We start from the raw sequence: 24,434 nt of genomic DNA, 5'->3' as shown, positions 1-24,434 counted from the left end.
TCTATTCAATAATAGTGGACTATTATAACAAAATTATTACTAAGTTCTGATGTTCCAGTAAATTGTGCAAATTTGGGCTTTAAAGCTATGGAGAGGAGATTAAAAAAAGAAAAAAACAAATTACAACACTTTCAAATGTTACAGTTATATAACCACTAAAATGGTAACAAAATTTTTCATTGGTACACTGTTAAAATAAAATCTAGAACATAAAATTATTATCTGTGTTGTTGTTGTTTGGTCGCTAAGCCATGTCCAAATCTTTGCAACACCATGAACTGCAGCACACCAGGCTTCCCTGTCCTTCACCATCCCCAGGAGTTTACTCATACTCATGTTCATTGAGTCGATGATGCTATCCAACCATCTCATCCTGTTGCCCCCTTCTCCTCCTGCTCTCAATCTTTCCCAGCATCAGGGTCTTTTCCAATGAGCTGACTCTTTGCATCAGGTGGCCAAAATACTGGGGCTCTAGCTTCAGCATCAATCCTAACAATGAATATTCAGAACTGATTTCCTTTAAGATTGACTGGTTTGACGATCTTGCTGTCCAAGGGACTCTCAAGAGTGTTCTCTGCGACATGTCACAGAAAAAAAAAAAAGTCTTCTCCAACACCACAATTTGAAAGCATCAGCCTTCTTTATGGTCCAACTCTCACATCCCTACATGACTACGGGAAAAACTATAGCTTTGACTGTGTACCTTTGTCAGCAAAGTGGTGTCTCTGCTTTTTAATGAGCTGTCTAGGTTTGTCACAGCTTTCCTTCCAAGAAGCAAGCATCTTTTAATTTCATTGCTGCAGTCACCATTCAGTGTTTGTGGAGCCCCCCAAAATTATTACCTAAAGTTTCAATTATACAAACATGTAGAAAATAAAAGGAAATGTTTCAAAACTTAAGTTATCTCTAGATAATGGGATTGTGGATTTTACTACACTTTTTCTGTATTTTTCAATTTTTCTAGAATTAAGTGTAATTTTTTTTGGAGGGGGCAGACCTGTGGGATCTTAGTTCCCTGACCAGGGACTGAACCTGGGCCCCAACAGTGAAGGCATCAAGTCCTAACCACTGGAATGCCAAGGAATTCCCAATTAAGTATAATTCTTTTATCATCAGGAAGGAAAAAGCTTTTTCTTTTATAAAATAATAAGCACCATATTCCACATGAGTCAGTCTTGGCCAGCTGAAGCTCCAGTACTCTCAAGGCTCAAATGCCAACTTGTAGAAGGGTCCTACGTCAGCAGCCACTGGCTTTCTCCATCATCCACCCCCATGTCACCACATCATCACAGGCGTATAATACTATCAGAGCATTCAGCACACTTAACTGTATCTATTATTTACTCATCTCCCCTCACTGGCCTTAGAGCTTCCTAAGGAAGGGCCTCTTAGCTGCCTCTATATACTCTACAACTAGTACAGTATTATCGGTAGCCAAAATGTATATAGTATTTACTATGTACCAGGCACTACTCTACAGCAGACTGGTTCCAAATTGTGAAAGGAGTAGTCAAGGCTGTATATTGTCACCCTGCTTATTTAACTTATATGCAGAGTACATCATGCGGAATGCTGGGCTGGAAGGAGCACAAGCTGGAATGAAGACTGCTGGAAGAAATATCGATAACCTCAGATATGCAGATGACACCACCCTTATGGCAGAAAGTGAAGAAGAACTAAACAGCCTCTTGATGAAAGTGAAAGAGGAGAGTGAAAAAGTTGGCTTAAAACTCAACATTCAAAAAACAAAGGTCATGGCTTCTGGTCCCATCACATCATGGCAAACAGGGAAACAATGGAAACAGTGAATGACTTTATTTTTTTGGGCTCCAAAATCACTGGAGATGGTGACTGCAGTAAAGAAATTAAAAGACGTTTGCTCCTTGGAAGAAAAGCTATGACCAAACTAGACAGCATAGTAAAAAGCAGACATTACTTTGCCGACAAAAGTCCATCTAGTCAAAGCTATGGTTTTTCCAGTAGTCATGTATGGATGTGAGAGTTGGACTATAAAGAAAGCTGAGCGCCGAAGAATTGATGCTTTTGAACTGTGGTGTTGGAGAAGACTCTTGAGAGTCCCTTGGACTGCAAGGAGATCAAACCAGTCAATTCTAAGGGAATCAGTCCTGAATTTTCATTGGAAGGACTAATGCTGAAGCTGAAACTCCAATACTTTGGCCACCTGAGGCAAAGAACTGACTCACTGGGAAAAAACCCTGATGCTGGGCAAGATTGAAGGCAGGAGGAGAAGGGAATGACAGGATGAGATGCTTGGATGGCATCACCGACTCAATGCACATGAGTTTGAGCAAGCTCTTGGAGTTGGTGATGGACAGGGAAGCCTGGCGTGCTGCAGTCCATGGGGTTGCAGAGAATTGACCACGACTGAGCAATTAAACTAATCATCTGTTTACTACTAATTTCTCAAGGGCAAAGACTATCTAAACCATCTTTCAAAAATATAAGCACTTATCTATTATTTGTTTAATGAAATAAATAAAAGACAAGCTTAAAGGGCTTTTGCCTTGAAGAACAGAATGAAGCACCCAGTTAGGGAAGTTGTCATGATAGTGACTCCCATGTTAAGAACAAGACATTGAGACTCACTGAGCACTAGCAAAGTACTTTTGATAGAAGGCATAGAGGAATACATACATTTGTATCTAAAATGTTACATTAAGTAAATTATATGAAGAATATAAAGCTACATTAAGAGAAAGAGATGCCAGCACATTGTCTTTTTATAAATGATTTTTATTAAATGAAATAATCTAGTGGTTTTATCTTTCAATTTCACTAGAACCAAAGCTTCCCAAAGATAGAAACCAGTGGATCTGTGACCCCGGGCCCCAGGTCAGAGACTAGCCAAATGTAGGCACAGTACTTAAAAAACTGTGGTATGAAGAAAGGGCCAGCACAGATGCAGAATTGTGCTATGTTCAGTTCTGTTCACAATTATTATAAAACAATTCATCCATCCCATCTGCTCTCCCACACTCCAGATGCAAGAAATCAGTGGTGTGTGACAGACCAAATAGAACTCAATCTATGCAAGCTCTGTCCACTTGAGCTTTGTCTAGAGAAATGTGCCTAGATCCTCAGACAGTTCTCCATTCTCCAGTATCAAGTTTGCTGTAAACTCAAGGCCTGGCACAGAGGGATCCAGGAGGGTATGAGTGAATCAGTCACAACAGCTCTAGTACCACACATCAATATATCCTGCAGAACTTTATTCTTCCCAGAGAAATGTTGTAGTGGTTAGACAACAAACCTCTCACTTGCTCTGGTTAGTGCAGGCTCTGGCTCAGATACTGCAGAAACATGTTGGCCAGTTGAGGCAGGTTCTCATTGTTGGGATGCATTTTTGTGTAGGAAATAAACTGACGACGGAGGCGACTCAGTTCTGCCATGGTCAAAGGCCTGGTAAACTGCAGGTGCTCTGTGGTGCCAGGAAGCTTAAGCAAGTCTCCGGGGACTGCACTCTTCTGCGCTTCCATCAGTCCTGCCAGCACCTGGCTGGTGACCTGGTCCAACTGGTGCAGAAAGCTGCTGGAGGCAAGTGGCTGGGACTGTGTAGACTGATGGGGTGGAGGGGCCCGGTTCTCAAACAGGGCAGCTCTGATCTCTGCCAGGGGCAACGGTTCCTCTAAGCCCACCAAGGTGAACAGGGGTCGGTCCCAGCGGTTCCGAGAGTCAGGAGCTTCGAAGCGCAGCGCTAGGGCCTCCAAAAGTTCGGGAGGGTAAAAAGCACCAGACACATGCTCGGCATATTCCGAAGCCATGAGAGCTGGAAAATCTGCCGCCCTGGTTTCCTTTTCCTCGGATTCCGTAGGTACTTCTGCCTGGGCTCGCCTATTTACTACAGAGGCCGCTGCCTGTGGTTCCCCGAGGATATCGGTGCCCACCGCCAGAGGTCTCCCTCCCTCCTCAGCTCGCGGTCTCCAACTCACACTGACATTCGGGTTCGGATTCTCCACGGCGCCTGCCACCTGCAGTCCCCCGCTCAGACTGCCTGGTCGAACGCAGTAGACCAGGCAGAGAGGAGTGCGCGCCGCCCGCGCCAAGCAGTACAGCTCGTAACGGAAGCCCTTGATGTAGTTCAGCGAGTCGAGGATGACCACGTCCTGGCGACTCAGGCGCCGCTCCACAGCCGCTCGCAGGGCCCCACGCAAGGCCTTCTCACGAGCTGAATCGCCATACACTGTTGCGTCCTCCGCGCCCAGCACCGCCGCATCGTCCACCACATGCACCACGCGGCCCTCACCCGCCAGGGCAGCGCGGAGCTCCTCCACGCGCCGGCTCTTGCCGCTGTACGGCAGCCCGCAAACCACCACCAGCGGCATCCTTCCAGGGCGCGGCCATGTGCAAACGCGCCGCGTCAACTTCCGGGTTGCCGGCCGCTCTGACGCAAACCGGAAATGAAAGCGGTACTTCCTGTATCTCTTTACTCTTACAGGACCCCCTGTTGCCATGGAAACAGGCGCTCCAGGCCAACTAGAACCAGGTCCTGCTCTCTGCAAAAGGAGCTGGAGCTTAGAATGGCATTAGTTATCTATGTAAAATGTTTTAGGTCTCGAGAATGTGACCTCTTGATGGCCAATGACTGTGTCCATAAATTTACAGTGGGGGCCTTAAACAGCATTCAATATTGCTCAGACATCAATGCAAAGAAATAGAGGAAAACAGTAGAATGGGAAAGACTAGAGATCTCTTCAAGAAAATTAGAGATACCAAGGGAACATTTCATGCAAAGATGGACTCAATACAGGACAGAAATGGTATGGCCTTGACAGAAGCAGAAGATATTAAGAAGAGATGGCAAGAATACACAGAAGAACTGTACAAAAAAGATCTTCACGACCCAGATAACCACGATGGTGTGATCACTCACCTAGAGCAGATATCCTGGAATGTGAAGTCAAGTGGGCCTTAGGAAGCATCACTACGAACAAAGCTAGTGGAGGTGATGCAATTCCAGTTGAGCTATTTCAACCCCTAAAAGATGATGCTGTAAAGTGCTGCACTCAATATGTCAGCAAATTTGGAAAACTCAGCAGTGGCCACAGGACTGGAAAAGGTCAGTTTTCATTCCAATCTCAAAGAAAGGCAATGCCAAAGAATGCTCAAACTACCGCACAATTGCACTCATCTCACATGCTAGTAAAGTAATGCTCAAAATCCTCCAAGCCAGGCTTCAGCAATACATGAACTGTAAACTTCCAGATGTTCAAGCTGGATTTAGAAAAGGCAGAGGAACCAGAGATCAAATTGTCAACATCCGCTGGATCATCAAAAAAGCAAGAGAGTTCCAGAAAAACATCTACTTCTGCTTCATTCACTATGCCAAAGCCTTTGACTGTGTGGATAACAATAAACTGTAAAATTCTGAAAGAGATGGGAATACCAGACCACCTGACCTGCCTCTTGAGAAATCTGTATGCAGGTCAGGAAGCAACAGTTAGAACTGGACATGGAACAACAGACTGGCTCCAAGTAGGAAAAGGAATATGTCAAGGCTGTATATTGTCACCCTGCTTATTTAACTTCTATGCAGAGGACATCATGAGAAACGATGGGCTGGAGGAAGCACAAGCTGGAATCAAGATTGCCGGGAGAAATATCAATAACCTCAGATATGCAGATGACACCACCCTTATGGCAGAGAGTGAAGAGGAACTAAAAAGCCTCTTGATGAAAATGAAAGAGGAGAGTGAAAAAGTTGGCTTAAAGCTCAACATTCAGAAAACTAAGATCATGGCATCTGGTCCCATCACTTCATGGCAAATAGATGGGGAAACAGTGGGAACAGTGTCAGACTTTATTTTTGTGGGCTCCATACTCACTGCAGATGGTGATTGCAGCCATGAAATTAAAAGACGCTTTTTCCTTGGAAGAAAAGCTATGACCAACCTAGACAGCATATTAAAAAGCAGACACATTACTTTGCCAACAAAGGTCCGTCTAGTCAAGGTTATGGTTTTTCCAGTGGTCATGTATGGATGTGAGAGTTGGACTATAAAGAAAGCTGAGCACTGAAGAATTGATCCTTTTGAACTGTGGTGTTGGAGAAGACTCTTGAGAGTCCATCAGACTGCACGGAGATCCAACTAGTCCATCCTAAAGGAAATCAGTCCTGAATAATCATTGGAAGGTCTGATGCTTAAGCTGAAACTCCAATACTCTGGCCACCTGATGCGAAGAACAAACTCATTGGAAAAGACCCTGATGCTGGGAAAGAGTGAAGGTGGGAAGAGAAGGGGATGACACAGGATGAGATGGCTGGATGGCATCACTGACCGGATGGACATGAGTTTGAATAGGCTCCAGGAGTTGGCGATGGATTGGGAAGCCTGGTGTGCTACAGTCCATGGGGTCACAAAGAGTTGGGCACAACTGAGCAACGGAACTGAACTGACTGCAAAACAATCAACATTATATTTAGTGTATAGAGGACAATTCACAAATACTAGTTCCCCTTCATTCCTTATGGCCAGTGACATTCAGTAACTGTTTATTCAATAACAATTTCAATCATTCAGTATCTTCACAAATAGGAATACCGAGATGAACATAGAAGTTTCCCCACAGGAGATCCAAGGGTCTGAATGGGAAAAGTCAGGCACCTACAAGCTGAATAATACACACGCTAATGGATAGAGGTAGGCTGGGTTGTAAAAGTACAGAAGAAAAAAACATACTGCCCCCCAAAATTGCTGAAGACTTTTAGAAGTAGTCATTTGATTTAGAACTTGAAAAACGAATAGGAATTTTTCTCCTTGGTAAGGATGCCAGATAAAATATAGGATGCCTAGGGCTTCTTTGGCAGTCCAGTGGTTAAGACTCTGAACTTCCACTGCAGAGGGCATGGGTTTGATCCTGGTCAGGGTGCAAGATGTGGCATATATATACACACACATATGTCACATGTATATACATATATATATACACACACATATATCATATATATATACACACACACACACAGAAGATGCCTAATTAAGTCTGAATTTCAGATAATTAATACATATTGTTTTTAAAATAAGTATGTCTCAAATATTACTTGGAGCATATTTAAAATTACTTATTGTTGGGAATTTGCTGTTATGACTCAGGGAACTCAAACTGGGGCTCTGTAACAAACCTAGAGGAGTGGAAAAGGGTGGAAGGTGGGAGGAAGGTCAAGAGGGAGAGGACATATGTACACCTATGTCGAATTCATGCTGATGTATGGCAGAAATCAAACCAATATTGTAAAGCAATTATCCTTCAATTAAAAATAAATTTTAAAATAAATGAATAAAATTACTTTTTATCTGAAATTCAAATTTAACTGGGCATCCTTTAAAAAAAATTTTTTATTGAAGTATAGTTGCTTTACAATGTTGTGTTAGTTTCTACTGTATAGCAAAGTGAATCACCTGTAGATATACATACACCCCCTCATTGTTGGATTTCCTTCCCATTTAGGTCACCACAGAGCACTCAGTAGCGTTTCCTAAATTAGACAGTAGGTTCTCATTAGTTATCTATTTTATAAATAGTATCAATAATGTATTTATGTCAACCTCAATCTCCCAATTCATCCCACCACCCCTTATCCCCTTGGTGTTCATAAGATTATAGTCATCCTCCATTTGTATTTGCTAAATTTGGCAACCCCACCTCTGCAGAAGATATGAGTCTCAGAGCCATGAAGCTATAGGATCTGTTCTAGCAAAAGCATTATCATTTGGTAGGTGCAGAAGTATGAGTGTTTCTATGCAAGGATGTGTGTGTATAAAGTAAGTGCAAACATACTGGATTTTTGTATCTCTGCAGTACAGTATAGCAGAGAATGTGCATTTCCTCCTCCATTTGTATGTTTCCTGTGCATAGACTACACATACTTGGAACTTAAGACTATTCAATTGAGACTATAAGGCAGTATGTTTTACTGGCTGAGTGTAGGATTTGAAGTGTCTGGGTACAGATCTTGGCTCTACCACTTAACTAGCTATATGATTATATAACTGCTCTGTGCCTTAGTTTGCTCATCTATAAAATGAAGATAATAACAGTACCAACCTCAGAAGAGTTGTTTTTAGAATTAAATGAGTTAATTCACATAATAAATGTCTGGTGCTAGTTAATAAAATGTTAGCTAGTATCACTATTTTTGTTGTTGTTATGCAACTACTCCACTGCTTTGCCTTGGCATAACCCTTCACCTGAAATTAATGGTAAGTTGATGGCTGGAAAGTGTTATAGATAAGCAAAACCATATCTTGTACCTGGCAGCTGCTTCCTTCTTCCCATCTTCTAGGGTCCTCCAATGAATGTGATCTCCAAAACCTGGAAGGAAAGTGCCTCATAAATATTCACACGTGAACAAAGGGCAAAGACCCATGAAAGAAATGTAGCATATTCACAAGATACTCATTAAAAAAGGCTTTCCTTTGTCAAGAGCATGGTGTTCAAGTCTCAACTCCACCGCTTTCTAGGTGTATAGAACCATGGACAGTCCCATACCTCAAGTCTCAGTTTTCATACCTGCAAAATGGAGATAACGTCACCTAATTCAGTTTTTAAGGAGATTAAATTATTAATGGCTATGAAAAGCTTTGTAAACTAACAGAGTATGCAAATAATACTATAAGAAGGAATGAGAATTTTCCACAGTTATCATGAAGCAGGTCCTAACAAATCATTGCTAGTTGGAGTCAACACAGCAGTATAGTTTAAAGAGTCAGAAAGACGTTAAATGTGTGAATTTTGTAAATGAAGTAAGTTCTTGGAAGTCCCAATTTCTTCATCTATAAAATCAAGAATAATACCCATACCTCCAAGTGGTGGTGTAAGGATTTTAAGACATTATATTTTGAGACAATATAAAGTTATTCTTGTTATTATTCCCCACACTTCAGCTAGAGTGATCTTTTAAAATCACATCTTTGCTTGGTAAAATATCTTTCAGAGGCATTTCAAAGCCCTAAAAAGGAAGGTCAAACTCTTATAGCAGGGTTTCTGAAGCAGAAGATGGCTCCTACCCACCTCTCCAGGCTCACTTTCCACACTTTTCTTAAAATCTTACACAAAAAACTAATTTTCAGGAGCAGTTCTCTCAGGATTACTTGAGATGCTGTCTCCCAGGCTTGAAGTCCTAAAAATTCCCACTATATAAAACATAACTCTCAAAAAAAAAAACAAAAACTAATTTTCATTTCCTTAAACACAATATGCACTCTCTCTCCCTTTCAGCCTTCATAATCACTGCTTCCCTTGCCTTTCCTCCCATTGTCACCTCCAATTCAGTCTTCAGGTATGAAAGGAGCAGGCATTCCTTCTGGGAAACCTTCTCTGACTCCCCAAGCACTCTATTCTTGCCCCATCACAGCACTTCCCAGGCTGAATTGTAAATGTTTATGTACGTCTGCCTCCTGGGCTGGGACCATATCTGTCTTAGTCCCTCCTGTTTCCCTAGCATTTCGCACTACACAGGGCTTCCCTGGGGACTCAGACAGTAAAGAATCTGCCTGCAATGCAGGAGCCCTGGGTTCGATCCCTGTGGGAAAGATTCCCTAGAGTAGGAAAGGTCAGCCCACTCCAGTGTTCTTGCCAGTAGAGTCTCATGGACAGAGGAGCCTGGCAAGTTACAGTCCATGGGGTCACAAAGAGTTGGACGTAACTAAGCGACTAACATTTTCATTTTTCATGGCTATAGTAAGTGCTCCACAAAATATTTATTGAGCAAATGAATACTGTTTAGGCCATCTCACATAAATGACTTAATTTTGCATCTTGAAAATGGTGACCCTAACAATGCTAGCTGTTATTTATTGACCAATTTACACATGTCCTGCACATCACACGTTATCTTATTTTATTTTTTATTTTTTTATGTTATCTTATTTAAATTTATTCTTAACAATAACCCTTACACTGAACCTCTCTATATTTCCATTAAAATAGACATAATAATAGCTGTATCTTGCCTTTCCAACCCTGGCCGGCACGATGGCTCCTGCATAGAAGGATGGTGAGAAGGGCTGGGCCACTATCAATGGAGGTGGTAACTAGAGAATACACTATGAACATTCACAAGCATCCATGGAGTGGGTTTCAGGAAGTGTGCCCCTCAGGCACTCAAAAGAAAGCTGGAAATTCGCCATGAAGGAGATGGGAACTCCAGATGTACGCATTGACACTAGGCTCAACAAAGTTGTCCGGGCCAAAAGAATAAGTAATGTCCCATACTGTACCTACGTGCCTACCTGCACAGGGTTGTCCAGGAAATGTAATGAAGATGAAGATTCACCAAACAAGCTCTATATGTTGTTCACCTATGTACCTGTCACCACTTTCAAAGATCTACAAACAGTTAATGTGGATGAGAACTAACTGCTAATGGTTCTATAAAGTTATAGAACCTCAAAAACAAAACAAAAAACCAATAGAAAACCTGTATCTCATAAGATTGTTGTTGAACATTAAATCACATATTATTTATATTATATATATATATAATATATATATATTATAAATCTTAACACAGTGCTTAGCAGATTGAAAATGATCAGTAAATAGCACCTTTTGTCATTCTTTACAGTTGAGACTTTTGAGACTCAGAATACACAGCCTATCAGTTCAGTTCAGTTAGGTCGCTCAGTCATGTCCGACTCTTTGCGACCCCATGAATCGCAGCACGCCAGGCCTCCCTGTCCATCACAAACTCCCAGAGTCTACCCAAACCCATGCCCATCGAGTCGGTGATACCATCCAGCCATCTCATCCTCTGTTGTCCCCTTCTCCTCCTGCCCCCAATCCCTCCCAGCATCAGGGTCTTTTCCAATGAGTCAACTCTGCATGAGGTGGCCAAAGTATTGGAGTTTCAGCTTCAGCATCAGTCCTTCCAATGAACACCCAGGACTGAACTCCTTTAGGATGGACTGGTCGGATCTCCTTGCAGTCCAAGGGACTCTCAAGAGTCTTCTCCAACACCACAGTTCAAAAGCATCAATTTTTTGGCCTATACCAGGTCACATAGCTGATAAATGGCCAAGTGGGGGTTTTAAGTTCAATTTTATTACTTTTGGTTACTCTACATACTGTTCTTGAGGCCTTTCTTTCCCAGAAATTTCCATCAGCTTAGCATAGGGAAATAAACAGCTTATCCAGATTAGCACTGAGAGGCAGTATCCAAACTAACCATCACTTTTCATTCCAAACAGCAAGGGCTACTGGCCAAGGGAAAATGTGTCACTTGCCTACAGCCCAAAGTCTAATCCTAGAGAGAGAATGACCAAGTGACAGTGAAACTGGGAAGATGCCCAGGAGAACTGGAAGGCGCCTTACTATGACCATCATCATTCTACCCGTCAAAACCTAAACTCAGGCAACAGAACACTGCTTAGGAGAGATGCCTGACTAGACAGTCTGGAGGGATATCCACCTACAAAACAATGAAATCCTACATAAAACAGACTTTCCAAAAGGCACTCACTGGGCTCAAAGTAATAGACACAAACACAAAATAAGCTTAAATCAGACAAGGAACAATGAGCAACAAGCAAAAGGCAAGGCTAACCTGAAAGCAAATGTCCATCATCATGTGGCAAGATGGAGGAGATGAATCTGAGACTCCATTTTAACCCAGCTGTCAAAAGCAGCTAGAGTGATTCCAGGGCAGTAATTAGTAGCCCCTGGTTTCCAGATGAATCAAATGCCAAACCTTCCTAGAGGAAAGCATTACTAATGTTAGGCCTCCAGGATAATTTATACAAATAACCATTATGAGCTCACAATCATAGATCACGAAACCTGTAAGCAAAGAAGTCACCACAAAAAGAGTCAGCAGAAGCAACAAATAGATAAGAGGACTTCCGATCTTAGAACGATCAGGCATAGGATACAAAAATAACTACTATATAAACATTTAAAGAAATAACATATGGCAAGACAAAAATATGCATATAACAAAACACAAAATAGGCAAAACTGTAAAGGCACCAAATAGAATTTTTTTTAACTAACGTGATTTTTGAAATACAAAATCAATGAATATTCAGTGATAGACAGAAATGAGTCATTAAGCCATAAAAAGACATAAAAGAGCCGACTTCCCTGATGGTTCACACAGTAAAGTGTCTGCCTACAATGCAGGAGACTCGGGTTCGATCCCTGGGTTGGGAAGATCTCCTGGAGAAGGAAACGGCAACCCACTCCAGTGTTCTTGCCTAGAAAATCCCATGGACGGAGAAGCCTGGTAGGCTACAGGCCATGGGGTTGCAAAGAGTCAGACATGACTGAGAGACTCCACTTTCAAAGTGCATACTGGTAAGTGAAAGATGCCAATCTAAAAAGGCTACATAATGTAGGATTCCAATTATATATGACTGGTGTCTGGAAAAGGCAAAACTATGGAGACAGTAAAAGACCACACTAATGCGGGGGAAACTGGGATAGGGAAAGGTGAAGTGGTAAGGGTTCACATGGGAACTCTGCATTTTCTGCTCAATTTTTCTACAGATCTTAAATTGTTCAAAAATAAACTCTACTAATTAAAAAACAATTCAATGGATAGGTTAAAATAGCAAATTAGAGACAGGTGGAAAAGTGGATCAGACGTTATCCAGAATATAGCACAGAGATAAGAGAGAAAATGTAAAATAAATAGACAGTAGATTAAGAAAATATCGGTATATATAAAATTGGAGTCTCAGAATGCAAAGTTGAAGGAAAAAAACTTATCTGAAGAGATAATATACTGGAGTGGGAACTGGATGCCTGAAAAACAAGAGTGGAAGGAAAAATATACCTCTTAGAAGTATTAAACCATGATAATGTATCATATCTACTTAAAAACACATTTGCATTTTTTAGAAAGAAAAAAGATGAATGATAGCATTTTTAAGAACCAAGATAAAACATGAACCTGCAGATAGTAAGAAGCACAATGTATAACTGACAAATTACAAAAACAAAACACACACATATAAATTGTAGTGAAACTGCAGAACAACAAAATATTAAGATCTTAAAAACATTTCAAAGAGAAATGACGTATTTCCATTAAAAGATCGACAATTTGACAGTAACAAATTGGAAATCAGAAGATGGCAAAACATCACTTTCAACATGCTGGAAGAAAATATCTCTAAATTTAGAATTATGTACCTAGCAAAACTATCTTTCAAGAACAAGGGCAAAATAGACATTTTTAGATAAACTGAGGTATTTTTCTACCATCAGGTAGTCACCACTCATTATTTCAGTAAGTATTTATTGAGCAGTATTATGCAGTGGTTAAGAGCATGGACTATGGACCTAGACTCTCTGGTTTTGATTCCTCTAGTTCTGTAGCTAACTAGCTGGGTGATTTTGGGCAAGTTACTTAAACCCAATTTCTTCGGCTGTAAATGACAGTAACAATAGCACCTACCTAGTTGGGCTGCTTTGAGGATTAAATAAATCAATACGTTAAAGATCTTAAAACACACAAAAGACCTTGAATTGCCAAAACAATCTTGAGAAAAAGGAACAACGCTAGAGGCGTCCTGTTCTCTGACTTCAGACTATACTACAAAGCTACAGTCATAAGAACAGCACAATAATGGCACAAAAACAGATACACAGATCAATGGAACAGAATAGAAAGCCCAGAAATAAACCCACATTCTTATTCAATTAATCTATGACAAAGGAGGCAAAGTATACAAAAAAGAAAAGACAGTTTCTTCAATAAGTAGTATGAGGAAAACTGGACAGTTACATGCAAAAGAATGAAATTACAACATTTTCTCATACTACATACAAAATTAACTTCAAAAGGGATTAAAGACTTAAATAATAGACCTGAAACCAGAAAACTCCCAGAAGACAGCATAGGCAGAACACCTTTGACACAAATCACAGCAATATTGTTTTGTATCTGTCTCCTAAGGTGAAAGGAACAAAAGCAAAAAGAAATAAATGGTACCTAATTAAACTTAAATGCTTTTGCACAGGAAAGGAAACCACAGACAAAACAATAAGACATCCTACTGAAAGGGGAAAAAAATGTTTGCAAATGATATCACCAATAAGAGGGTTAACAACCAAAAATACACAAACAGCTCATACAGTTCAATATCAAAAAACCAAACAACCCAATCAAAAAGTGGACACAGATATTTTTGCTAAGAAAACAATAGAAATTACCAACTGGCATATGAAAAAATACTCAAAATCAAGAGAATGCAAATCAGAGCCACAATGAGATATCACCCCATACCTTTCAAAATGGCTATCTTGAAAAAGACAAGAAATAATAGATATTAGAGAATAGGTGGAGAAAAGGAAACCCTTGCACACTGTTAGTGGGGATATAAATTGGCACAGTCACTGTGGAACATAGTTTGGAGGTCCCTTAAAAAACTAAAAATAGAACTACTATACGATAGCAATTTCACTCAGGAATATACATCTGGAAAAAACTGAAAACTAATTTGAAAAGATACACATACCCCAATGTACACAGCAGCTTCCCAAGTAGTGCCCGTGGTAAAGTGGTAAAGTGGTGTCTCCTACATTACTATACCTGCAATGTAGGAGACATAAGAAACACTGGGTAAGGAAGATTCCATGGAGGGGGAAATGGCAACCCACTCTAGTATTCTTGCCTGGGAAAATCCCATGGACAGAGGAGCCTGGTGGGCTACAGTATGTGGGGTCACAAAGAGTTGGACATGACTGAAGCGACTTAGCATGCACTCAGTGTTGACAGCAGCATTACTTACAATAGCTATGATATGAAAATAACCTAAGTATCTATCAACAGATAAGTGGATAAAGAAGATAGGTATATATAGGGGAATCTGTTGGCAGTCCAGTGGTTAGGACTTGGCACTTTCACATGTGGTGGCCCGGGTTCAATCCCTGGTCAGGGAACTAAGATTCACAAGCCACATAGTGTGGCAAAAAAACCCAAAATGGTGTGTATATACATATATACAAAGGAATATTCCTCAGTCATAAAAAAGAATGAAATTTTGAAATTTGCACCAATATGGACGGACCTGAAGGATATCAAGCTAAGTGAAATAAGTCAAAGACAAATACTATGTTTTCATTCATACATGGAATATAAAAACTAAAAGAAATGAATGAACATAACAACAACAACAAAGAATTTAGAACAGTGTCTGGGGCTGAAGATTTGCTACAAGTATTTACTATTAACATACCAAGCAATATTTTAAGCACTTCACCAATATAGATCCTCATAACAACCCTAGAGATAGGTACTCACTAACCCCATTTTATAGATGAGAAAACTAAGGCAAAAAGTTTACATAACTTTCCCAAGTTCACACAGCTAATGAGTATCAGATTTGGAATATGAACCTATGCACTTAGGGTCCAGACTCCTTGCTCGAAAGCACTAAACAATGCTGTCCTTCAAAGTAGGAGGTAAGGACAAAAAGGCAAGGGAAGGAGCAGGCAATACAGGACCTGATAGGCTACTATAAAGACTCTGGCTTCTATAAACTTTTGGAGGGTTTTGAGCATAGTAACATGATGTGATTTGTAATTTAACAAAACTGCTCTGGTTTCTGTGCTGAAAACAGAATATAGCGGGTGTTACCTGTTGAACTGTGTGTCTCTAATCCCCAGTGCCTCAGATTGTGACCTAATATGGAAACAGGGTCTTTACAGAGGTAATCAAGTTAAAATGAGGTCATCACGGTGGGACCTAATCCAATATGACTGCCGTCCATATTAAAAAAAGGGAAAGTGGACACAGACATACACACAGGGAGAACACAGCCATCTAAGAGGCCTGGTACAGATCCTTCTCTCAGCCTTCAGGAGGAACCAATACTGCCAGAACCTTGATTTCAAACTCCTAGTCTCTAGAACTATGAGACAACAAATTTCTGTTGTTTAAGTCACTCATAGCTTGTGTTACTTTGTTATTGCAGCCCTAGTAAACTAATACAGAAAAGGCAAAAGAGACTAGGAAAGTGGTTATTGCAATAATTCAGGCATGTGGTAACAGTGGTTTGGACTAGCTGTGACGGTAGAGGAAGCAGATACTATCAGATTCTGGACATATTTTGAAGGTAAAGTCGAAAGGGTTTTGTCCTGGATATAGGGTGAGAGAAGTTAATGATGACTCTAAGGTTTTTTGGCCTGAGCAACTAGAAGAATGGAGTTCTCATTAATAGAGATGGGGAAGAGAGTAGGTGGAATGAGTTTTTGAAAGAAACATTAAAGTGCCTGGATATGGATACACTCATCTTGAGATGCTTGAAGTGAAGTGAAGTCGCTCAGTCCTGTCCGACTCTTCGCGACCCCACACATTATAGCTTAACCAAGCTCCTCTGTCCATGGGATTTTCCAGGCAAGAGTACTGGAGTGGGTTGCCATTTCCTTCTCCAGAGGATCTTCCGGTTAGGAAGGGTTCGAACCCAGGTCTCCCGCATTGTAGGCAGACACTTTACTGTCTGAGCTACCAGGGAAGTCCAACTTGAGAGGCTTACTAGACATCAAAACAGAGATGCTGAATAAGCAACTAAATATCTGAGCCTGGAATTCAAGGGTTAGTTATCAGCATGCAGAAGTTATTTAAAGCTTAACAGTGAATAGGATCACCAAGGGAGTCAGTGTAGATAAACAGGGAGTTCAGGAACCCTGGAGCACTACCAGATAAGGGAGAGAAAGAACCAACCAAAGACCAGCTGGTGACAAAGAACTGCCACCACCAGCCCATGGAATTCCAGACGTGTTTCCAGGATGTTTTAAGAAGGAAGGATGATCCACTGATTCCAATGCTCCTACTAAATCAGAGACTTCTGGATTTAGCAAGTGGAGAACAATGCAGACCTTGACAAGCCCAGTTTCAGTAGGAGTGAGAATGAAAAGATGATTAGAGCAAGATCAAGACAGCTCAGGGGAAGAATTAGGGAAGAAGCACACACAACTCTCTCAAAGAATTTTGCTGTGCAGGGGCAATTGCTAGAGGGTGCTGTGAGTCCATGAAGGGTTTGTATTCAATATGGAGGAAAGGATAGGATGTTGAAAGCTGATAGAAATGACATAATAAAGGTAGGAAAATTGAGGATACAGGACTAAAAGGGAGAGTCAAAAATATCGAGTAGATGAAAGGAGATGGGATTTCCTACTCAAGTAAAAGGACTAGCCTTTGCTAGGAGCACTATCTAGTAAAGACAGAAAAGGAAGAACATATGGACACTGGTGCTAGAAAGTGGGTAAAATCAGTAAAATCGTGGTGACAATTTTTGACAGATCTCTTCCAAGTCCTTCAACCTTCTGTTAAACAGGAAGCATGGTGACTGGCTGAAAGCAAGGATTGTGGAGAAAGTACTACTTTTGAAGAGACAAAAGTAAATATGAGATAGTCCTCTAGGAGAGAACCAGAGAAACTAAAAGGATACTAAAGGGCAAGTTTCAGGAAAGAAGTGATTCCATAATAAAGCCTACCTACAAGGAACAGTGAGCAAATTAACTGGTAAACATGTAGATAGATCTAAATACATTTGTATAAAAATTTTAATGCTCAATTTATAGTTAAAAAAAGAGAGAGAGAACTAAAGTATTGGACAACATAGCTTATAAAGAAAGAGGAAGTGACTGAAATTAGAATGCTCTAAGGCCCACTAACCATTGGGGGGGTTAAGATATTAATGTTAGATTTTGTTGTTAAATATGTGAGTAAAATTCCAGAAGTAACCACTAAAAGAAAAGGGTGCCAACTTCCAAACTAAATAAAGGCAATAAAGCAATACAAGAACCAGCAAATATTCAACCCCCAAAGAAAGGGAGAAAAAGAATAGAAAAAAACAGTAGCAATAGAAAATTGGATGAGAGAAATAAGACCAGCTCTGTCAATAATCACTACAAATATAAGTGAACAAAACTTGCCAGGTAAAGTTAAAGAAAGAAATTGTCAGATTTTGGTTTAAAAAAAAATCCTCTATGATGTTTATAAGAGCACCTAAAACAGAAGGACTTGTAAAAGTCAAAAGTAAAATGACTGAAAACTACATCCCAGACAGATGAAAACTATGTCCCAGACAGACATCAGGCAAAACAAAATTAGGCAAGCTAGATTACTATCAAGCAAAATAAAATTTCTCCATAAACATGGACTACTCAGAAGCTAGCTGACAAAGCATACAGTCATAGGTTATAGCTAAGAGAGACCCCAGGGCGGTGGGGCTTCCCTGGAGGCTCAGATGGTGAAGAATCTGCCTGCAATGCAGGAGACCCGAGTTTAATCCCTGGGTTGGGAAGGCCTCTGGAGAAGGAAATGGCAACCCACTCCAGTATTCTTGCCTGGAGAATTCCATGGACAAAGGAGCCTGGCATGCTACAGTCCATGGGGTTGCAAGAGTTGGACACAACTTAGTGATTAAACCAAGGGCAGCGCTGTTTAATTGATCTTTCTCCAATGATGGAAATTTCTATATCTGCACTGTTCAATATGGTAGCTACAAACTGTTGAGTACATGAAACATGGCTAATGCAACACAGAAGCTGGACTTTTTAAGTTTAATTTTAATTAATTTAAAATTTGAGTGGTAAGGGCCTAGCCCTATTTTATTGGACAGCACAAAGTTGCAGATCAGTCCAATCCTCTCACATTACAAAGGCCTGGAAAAGGGAAGAGGCTACCAGAGACCACAAAGGAAGCCACAACCAAAATTTAGTCTGATTCATAATTAAAATGCTTTCCCAGAGCCCAACACTTCCCTGGCTGCCTTAGTGCACTGTTCCCAAGTGTAATTCTAGAGGTGTAATTTGAAACAGCTCACTATGTGTAAAAAATTTCTTTGAAAATTCATATTAAAAAGTAAATTGGAATTTTTCATAAGTAATAATCACCACCATCATGTTTTGAGTGCTTACTCTATGAAATAATGATAATAATATGTTGTGTGTTAGCTGCTCAGTTGGTTCTAACTCTTCGTGGCCCCATGGACTATAGCCTGCCAGGCTCCTCTGTCCATGGAATTCTCAGGCAAGAATTCTGGAGTGGGTAGGCATTCCCTTTTCCAGAGGATCTTCCCGATGCAGGAATTGAGCCTAGGTCTCCTGCATTGCAGGTCAATTCCTTACCTTCTGAGCTAATAGGGAAGCCCCGATTATGATAATATAATACTAGTAATGACTAACACTTATGTGGCATTTACTATATGCCTGGCATTGTTTTTCATGCTTTTACATGTATTAAATTATTTAATCCTTACACTTATGAGGTAGAAACTCAATTGTCTTCATTTTACAGACAAGGAAGGTGAAGTGAAATAGCTTGCTAGTAAATGCCATAGCTGGGATTAGAACCCACGTGGTGGAGTTCCAGAGTCTGTAGTTTACTCACCATACTTCACTAACTCTCCCGCAAAGATAAACATGAATAAATGAATAAAGGAACGTGGCTTTCCCAAAGCAGAAGGAAAACACAGACTTCAGGTCTGGGAAACCTGGGTCCTTATGTTTCCCTTCTTGAAAAGGCACAGTGCTTACCTTGTTGCTATACCTACTCCCTGACACCACCCACACTCATACCCATGCCAGCATGGAACATGTGAAGACAGTCCAACTTCCTCAAGTATCACCTGCACAGCCACTTTATTTATGCCAGTTATCTACAGAGAGAGCTGGAAGTTCCCACATTAGCAGCTCCTTCCCTAACACATTAATTTAAAAGGTGGGCGAGGAAGGAAAGTGACTGCTTCCAAACACAGGATTTACATCAGAATTCCCAAGCCCTTCAGGCTAAAACTGTTTCCCTGAGGGTAAGCTAAGGACATCAGAAAAGTATTACCCACCCTTTCGCAGCTGACAGAACAAAAGGTTAAGTGTCAGAACTGGCAGCCAAGCCTCTGAAACAGGAACACTGTACCTGAGAGGTAGAATAACACCATGGCTAAATAAAGTCTGTATGCCTCAAACAAGTCCTAATTCAGCCACTTGCTGTTTTCATGTGTGTGAAATATGACTAACAAAAATATCTGTCTCTTAGGCTTGTTGTGAATGTGAATAGGACACAGTATGGAAGGTAAACACTCCATACGTGTCAATGCCAAATGGTCATTTCAGAGACTTGACAAAGTCATCCATTTCTGTTTCAGGCAGGAGAGTGCATGAACCACCCCCATTGATAACTTTCCCTTTTCTCCTTCAAAGGAGTCTCTGCACTCAGAGCAGGAGAGGTGTACTGTTGAGGACAAAAGCTCTGGAATCTGCATCTCAGCTGGTCCACTTACTAGCTATGTGACTCCTGCATCCATTCTAGGCTCTTCATATGTGTAATGGGTAATGTAATAGATAAATGATTACATCCTTTATCTACCTCAGTGGGTTATTATGAGGATTTAACCAGTCAATACATGAAAAATACACAGAACGGTTCTTGGAATATAGCAAAATGTACAGTAAATGTTAATCACTACACTTCTTCCCACAGGTGGTACGTTCCAAATGCTGGGCACACAGAGAACAAGATTATTTCAGAACTCTAAGATATTAGAGCTGGAAGGACTCTTAGGAATCATTTCTAGTCCAACTTTCTCATTTAATAAATGATCCCCAGGGAAGCCAAGAGCTGGCTATATAGCCTGACCAGGATTAAAATTCAGGCCTCCTGATTCCTATCCAGTGCTCACCACATCACTGTACTTCCTCTCTGCAAACTATCAGGCCATCATCTGGAAAGAGTCAAATCTACTTAAACTTCTGGGAAGAAATCTTACTTATCACTGCTCCAGGTAGCACTTTTCTGGGAGGTGGAGTGGGTGAACTATAATCTCTTTTCCAAGAATCCATACCCAGGAGATACCAAAAAAAAAAAAAAGTTTGATATCTTAATAATTCCTTTCAGGAACAAGTCAATATTTTGCCTTGGGTAAATATAGTAATAAGCATTAAATAAATACTTTCTAAGTTTGTGACACAATATTAAATGCCTTTTGTTTTTTCATTTAATCCTCACAGCCCCTCCACTACCAAGTTGCCCTTGTATGTACTCCTACATTTACCTGCCATTTCCTTGCTGACAGTACATCACAGTGTACTGCTTATTTGTGCTGACACTCTTCAGACTATGAGCTGAAAAAAGTCAGGGACCCCAACGATCATGTGTACCATTCATTTCTTCTTTCAACAAATATTCCTGAGCATGAATAAGACAGAAATAGTCCTAACTTACTGGGTAGACCATACTTTCCAAAGATGATTGTAGTAATATCTCCCATTCCACAAGCTCTTTTTACAACGTGACCTCAACATTCCTCCTGTGGGGGATGGAAAGGAGGTAGTTAATGTCCCTTCCCCTTGAACTGGACATAGTGTACAGTGGAAGTGATGCTATATGACTTTCATGGCTAGATGACAAAAATGCCATGTATTTTCACCTTGTTCTCTTAGGGTGCTCCCTCTTGGAATCCAGCTGTCATACGGTGAGGAAGCTCACACTAGCCCACGAAGACGATGCACGTGGAGAAGTAACCAGCTAAGCTGAGGCCCCAGACTCGGGACCAAGGGATACACAAGGGATACACTGTGCCTTGTTTGACTTTCTGGCCCACAGAATCGTGAGCATAATAGAATGATTTCTTTACACCACTTAATTTGGGGTGGTTTATTATGCAGCAATGGTAAATGGAACAACCACACAGAGCTTAACATCTAACAAGGAATACTGAATATGTGACTCCAAGGTATTGCCTACACCTAACACATGCTTTTGAACTGTGGTGTTGGAGAAAACTCTTGAGAGTCCCTTGGACTGCAAGGAGATCCAACCAGTCCATCCTAAAGGAGTTCAGTCCTGGGTGTTCACCGGAAGGACTGATGCTGAAGCTGAAACTCCAGTACTTTGGCCACCTCATGCGAAGAGTTGACTCATTGGAAAAGACCCTGATGCTGGGAGGGATTGGGGGCAGGAGGAGAAGGGGACAACAGAAGATGAGATGGCTGGATGGCATCACCGACTCGATGGGCATGAGTTTGAGTAAACTCCGGGAGTTGGTGATGGACAGGGAGGCCTGGTGTGCTGCGATTCATGGGGTCGCAAAGAGTCGGACATGACTGAGCAACTGAACTGAACTGAACACAGTTAACTGGAATAATAACTGGGTAATTATTTGTTGCATGTGTGAGATAGCTGTTATTATGCCCCTTTGGCACATGAGGAATTGAGCTTTGAGAAGTTTTAGCAACTTGCCCTAGGTCTCTCAACTGGTTTGTGGCAGAGTAAATTAAAACTCAAATCTAAACCCACTCCTAATACTACACGCTAATGTCTCCTTCAGTACTTACAATTTTACATGAATTTTACAGTAATCTGCTTTAAAATGGGACTGTCAGTACTTAAAACATTTTGGCCCAACAGAATTCCCTGTGGTTTCATCACTGAGATGGAAACCCACATATCACCTTCTCAGAGAAGCCTCCCCTGACCTTCCTAGCTCAAGTAATGTCAGCTCCCTCATCCTTTCTCAGTCTTTCTACTCCATCAGTTTCCAGAACTCATCCCTAGCTGAAATTATTTTGTCTATTAATTTGTTCATGTACCTACTCTCTTGTCTCTCTGAATTGAACATAAACTTCATGAGAGCAGGAACCTTGTGTGTCCTGTCCATTCCTATATCCCTGGTGCCTAGGATCATGCCAGGAATATGGTAGGTAATCAAAAATTATTTACTGAATGAAGGCATGACTGCATTCAGGTGCACTGAATGTCCACCCAATCTCATCACCCACCAATAAATGTGCAAAGGGAGGATAAAACACAATTTAGAACAGCAGGGCTGTAGTAAAGACATTTCATACAGTAAGGTCAGTACAAAAACAAAACAAAAGAAAAAAGGAAGGGAAAGGAAATACACACTACCACACAACCACCTAGAAAAAGCATAAACCCTGAGTTCCAATAAAGATGTAGACAATGGGATGGATGGAGTATGGGGGTCACACCTCTTGTTCTCCATTCATAATGACTGTCCCCTCACTCTTCAAAAAAATCAGTTTCTTCAGACACACTCACTGAACCACACCAAGGACAATTTTTGATGACCGTCTAACATCAGACCTGTGACCCTTCATCCAGTCCTTCCTTTTGTATCCCTGGGATGCTCCCTGGGATGCAGGTGCTGTTCCCTACAAGGTAAGGAGGCAGTAACCTAGCTCTTCAGGGAAGACGTGAGGAGGGAAATCTTCAGACCCAGGGCAAAGGTCCAAATATGCAGGTCCCCAAAGGTCCTATTTCTCCCGGAAGGGAAGGTAACAGTGCCCGAGGACCTACGAGGTGTCAGGCAGTATGCTGCTCTCTTAAACATGTTTTTCGAAATATAATAGCCATTTCTTATCCCAACCAAAGAATTTAGGGAGGCCTCAAGTAAAACTTCCCCATCTCAACATTCCCCAGACCACTACTCCTTACCCCAAACTCCAGGAGCAGTTAGAGAGGATATAAAGAAATCTAGCGTGGCCAAAGAGACAGAACGGGAAAGGAATCGTATTAGGACATGAAGAGGGTTGTACTGGGCTAGGGCCCAGGATAAGTAAAGATTAAGAAAAGAATGCAGTCTGACCCTTTCCAAGCCCATTAGGTCCACCAGAAGAGGTGACGAGGAGCAGGAAACTGAAGCCCAGCAAACAGGTGGCCCCGAGACGAGGCCGCAGCTCCATCGTGGTAGGTGCGCGGAGCCACTGGGCTGAGCAGACGTAGAGCCGACGAAGTCCCAGAAGGTCCGAGCGGTTTCCCAAGTGCGGATCAGCCCAGCCGCTCGCGTTCCCAGATTTTTTTTTTTTCTCCCTAACCCTGAAGGAAGTGATGTTAGACGGATGTGGGTGGTGCCTCCCGGGTCCGGTTTGGGATGGAGTAAGACTTTAAAGGTGCAGATCACGTAGAAGGTTGCGGGAGTTGCTTTGGGGCGCTATTTGCTTCGCCCCGGGTTCTGGACTTTTAGTCCGAGGACCAAGAAAGAAAAGATGGGCCGAGATAGTGGGGGTGGGGAGGAGGCTCGGGAGAACCGTTGCTGGTTAAGTTCCCCCCAAGCCAGCCCCTCCCCCTCAAGAACCACTGCACTTAATATTCACTACGCAAATTACTGATCGGTGAAGTCAGCCGCTCCCAACCGTGGGCCGGTTGCCCATTGGCTCCGGATCCCCCTTTCCCCAACGCAAGAAAAAAAAAAAAAAAGGCAGACCACTGGACTTCATTCTCAGGTTACTGCTCAGGTCTGGCACAGGTCTGCCAAACCTGTTTTGCGGTGCATGGTCTCGTGCCTGCAAGAATGCCCCTTCCTGCTAGAGAAGAAGCACTGGACTTTATTATCCCTCGTAACCTAAATTCTTCCTCTCAGGGATGATGCAACCAACTGACGCAAGCTCCGAGAAAACCAAACTTGGAATCTCTCATTGCAAAACTGACCTAGCTCTTCAGGGCG

At 41.5% G+C, this 24,434-nt stretch overlaps 2 protein-coding genes and 1 pseudogene across 2 annotated transcripts in view; 1 reads left to right on the top strand and 2 right to left on the bottom strand.

The window, feature by feature from the left end:
- The window catches only part of TXNDC12 (thioredoxin domain containing 12), a 30,610-nt gene extending 6,788 nt beyond the window's left edge, over positions 1–23,822 (bottom strand). The window contains exons 1-2 of the mRNA XM_043461334.1: positions 23,577–23,822; positions 8,271–8,331 (exon numbers count right to left, since the gene is read on the bottom strand). Coding sequence (XP_043317269.1) covers positions 8,271–8,331; positions 23,577–23,673 — 158 coding nt within the window. The 5' untranslated portion in view covers positions 23,674–23,822. The remainder of the gene's footprint in view (positions 1–8,270; positions 8,332–23,576) is intronic.
- On the bottom strand, positions 2,739–4,774 carry KTI12 (KTI12 chromatin associated homolog). Its single transcript, XM_043461333.1, has one exon. The coding sequence runs from the start codon at positions 4,470–4,472 to the stop codon at positions 3,288–3,290; it is 1,185 nt and encodes a 394-aa protein (XP_043317268.1). The 5' UTR covers positions 4,473–4,774; the 3' UTR covers positions 2,739–3,287.
- Positions 9,994–10,377, top strand: LOC122436980 (annotated as a pseudogene).
- Positions 23,823–24,434: the final 612 nt, after the last annotated feature.

This window comes from Cervus canadensis, chromosome 2 (assembly GCF_019320065.1).
Source record: "Cervus canadensis isolate Bull #8, Minnesota chromosome 2, ASM1932006v1, whole genome shotgun sequence".
In the NCBI taxonomy this organism is placed as follows: domain Eukaryota; kingdom Metazoa; phylum Chordata; class Mammalia; order Artiodactyla; family Cervidae; genus Cervus; species Cervus canadensis.
Note: the sequence above shows the minus strand (reverse complement) of the source record. Positions and strands in the feature narration are given on the sequence as shown.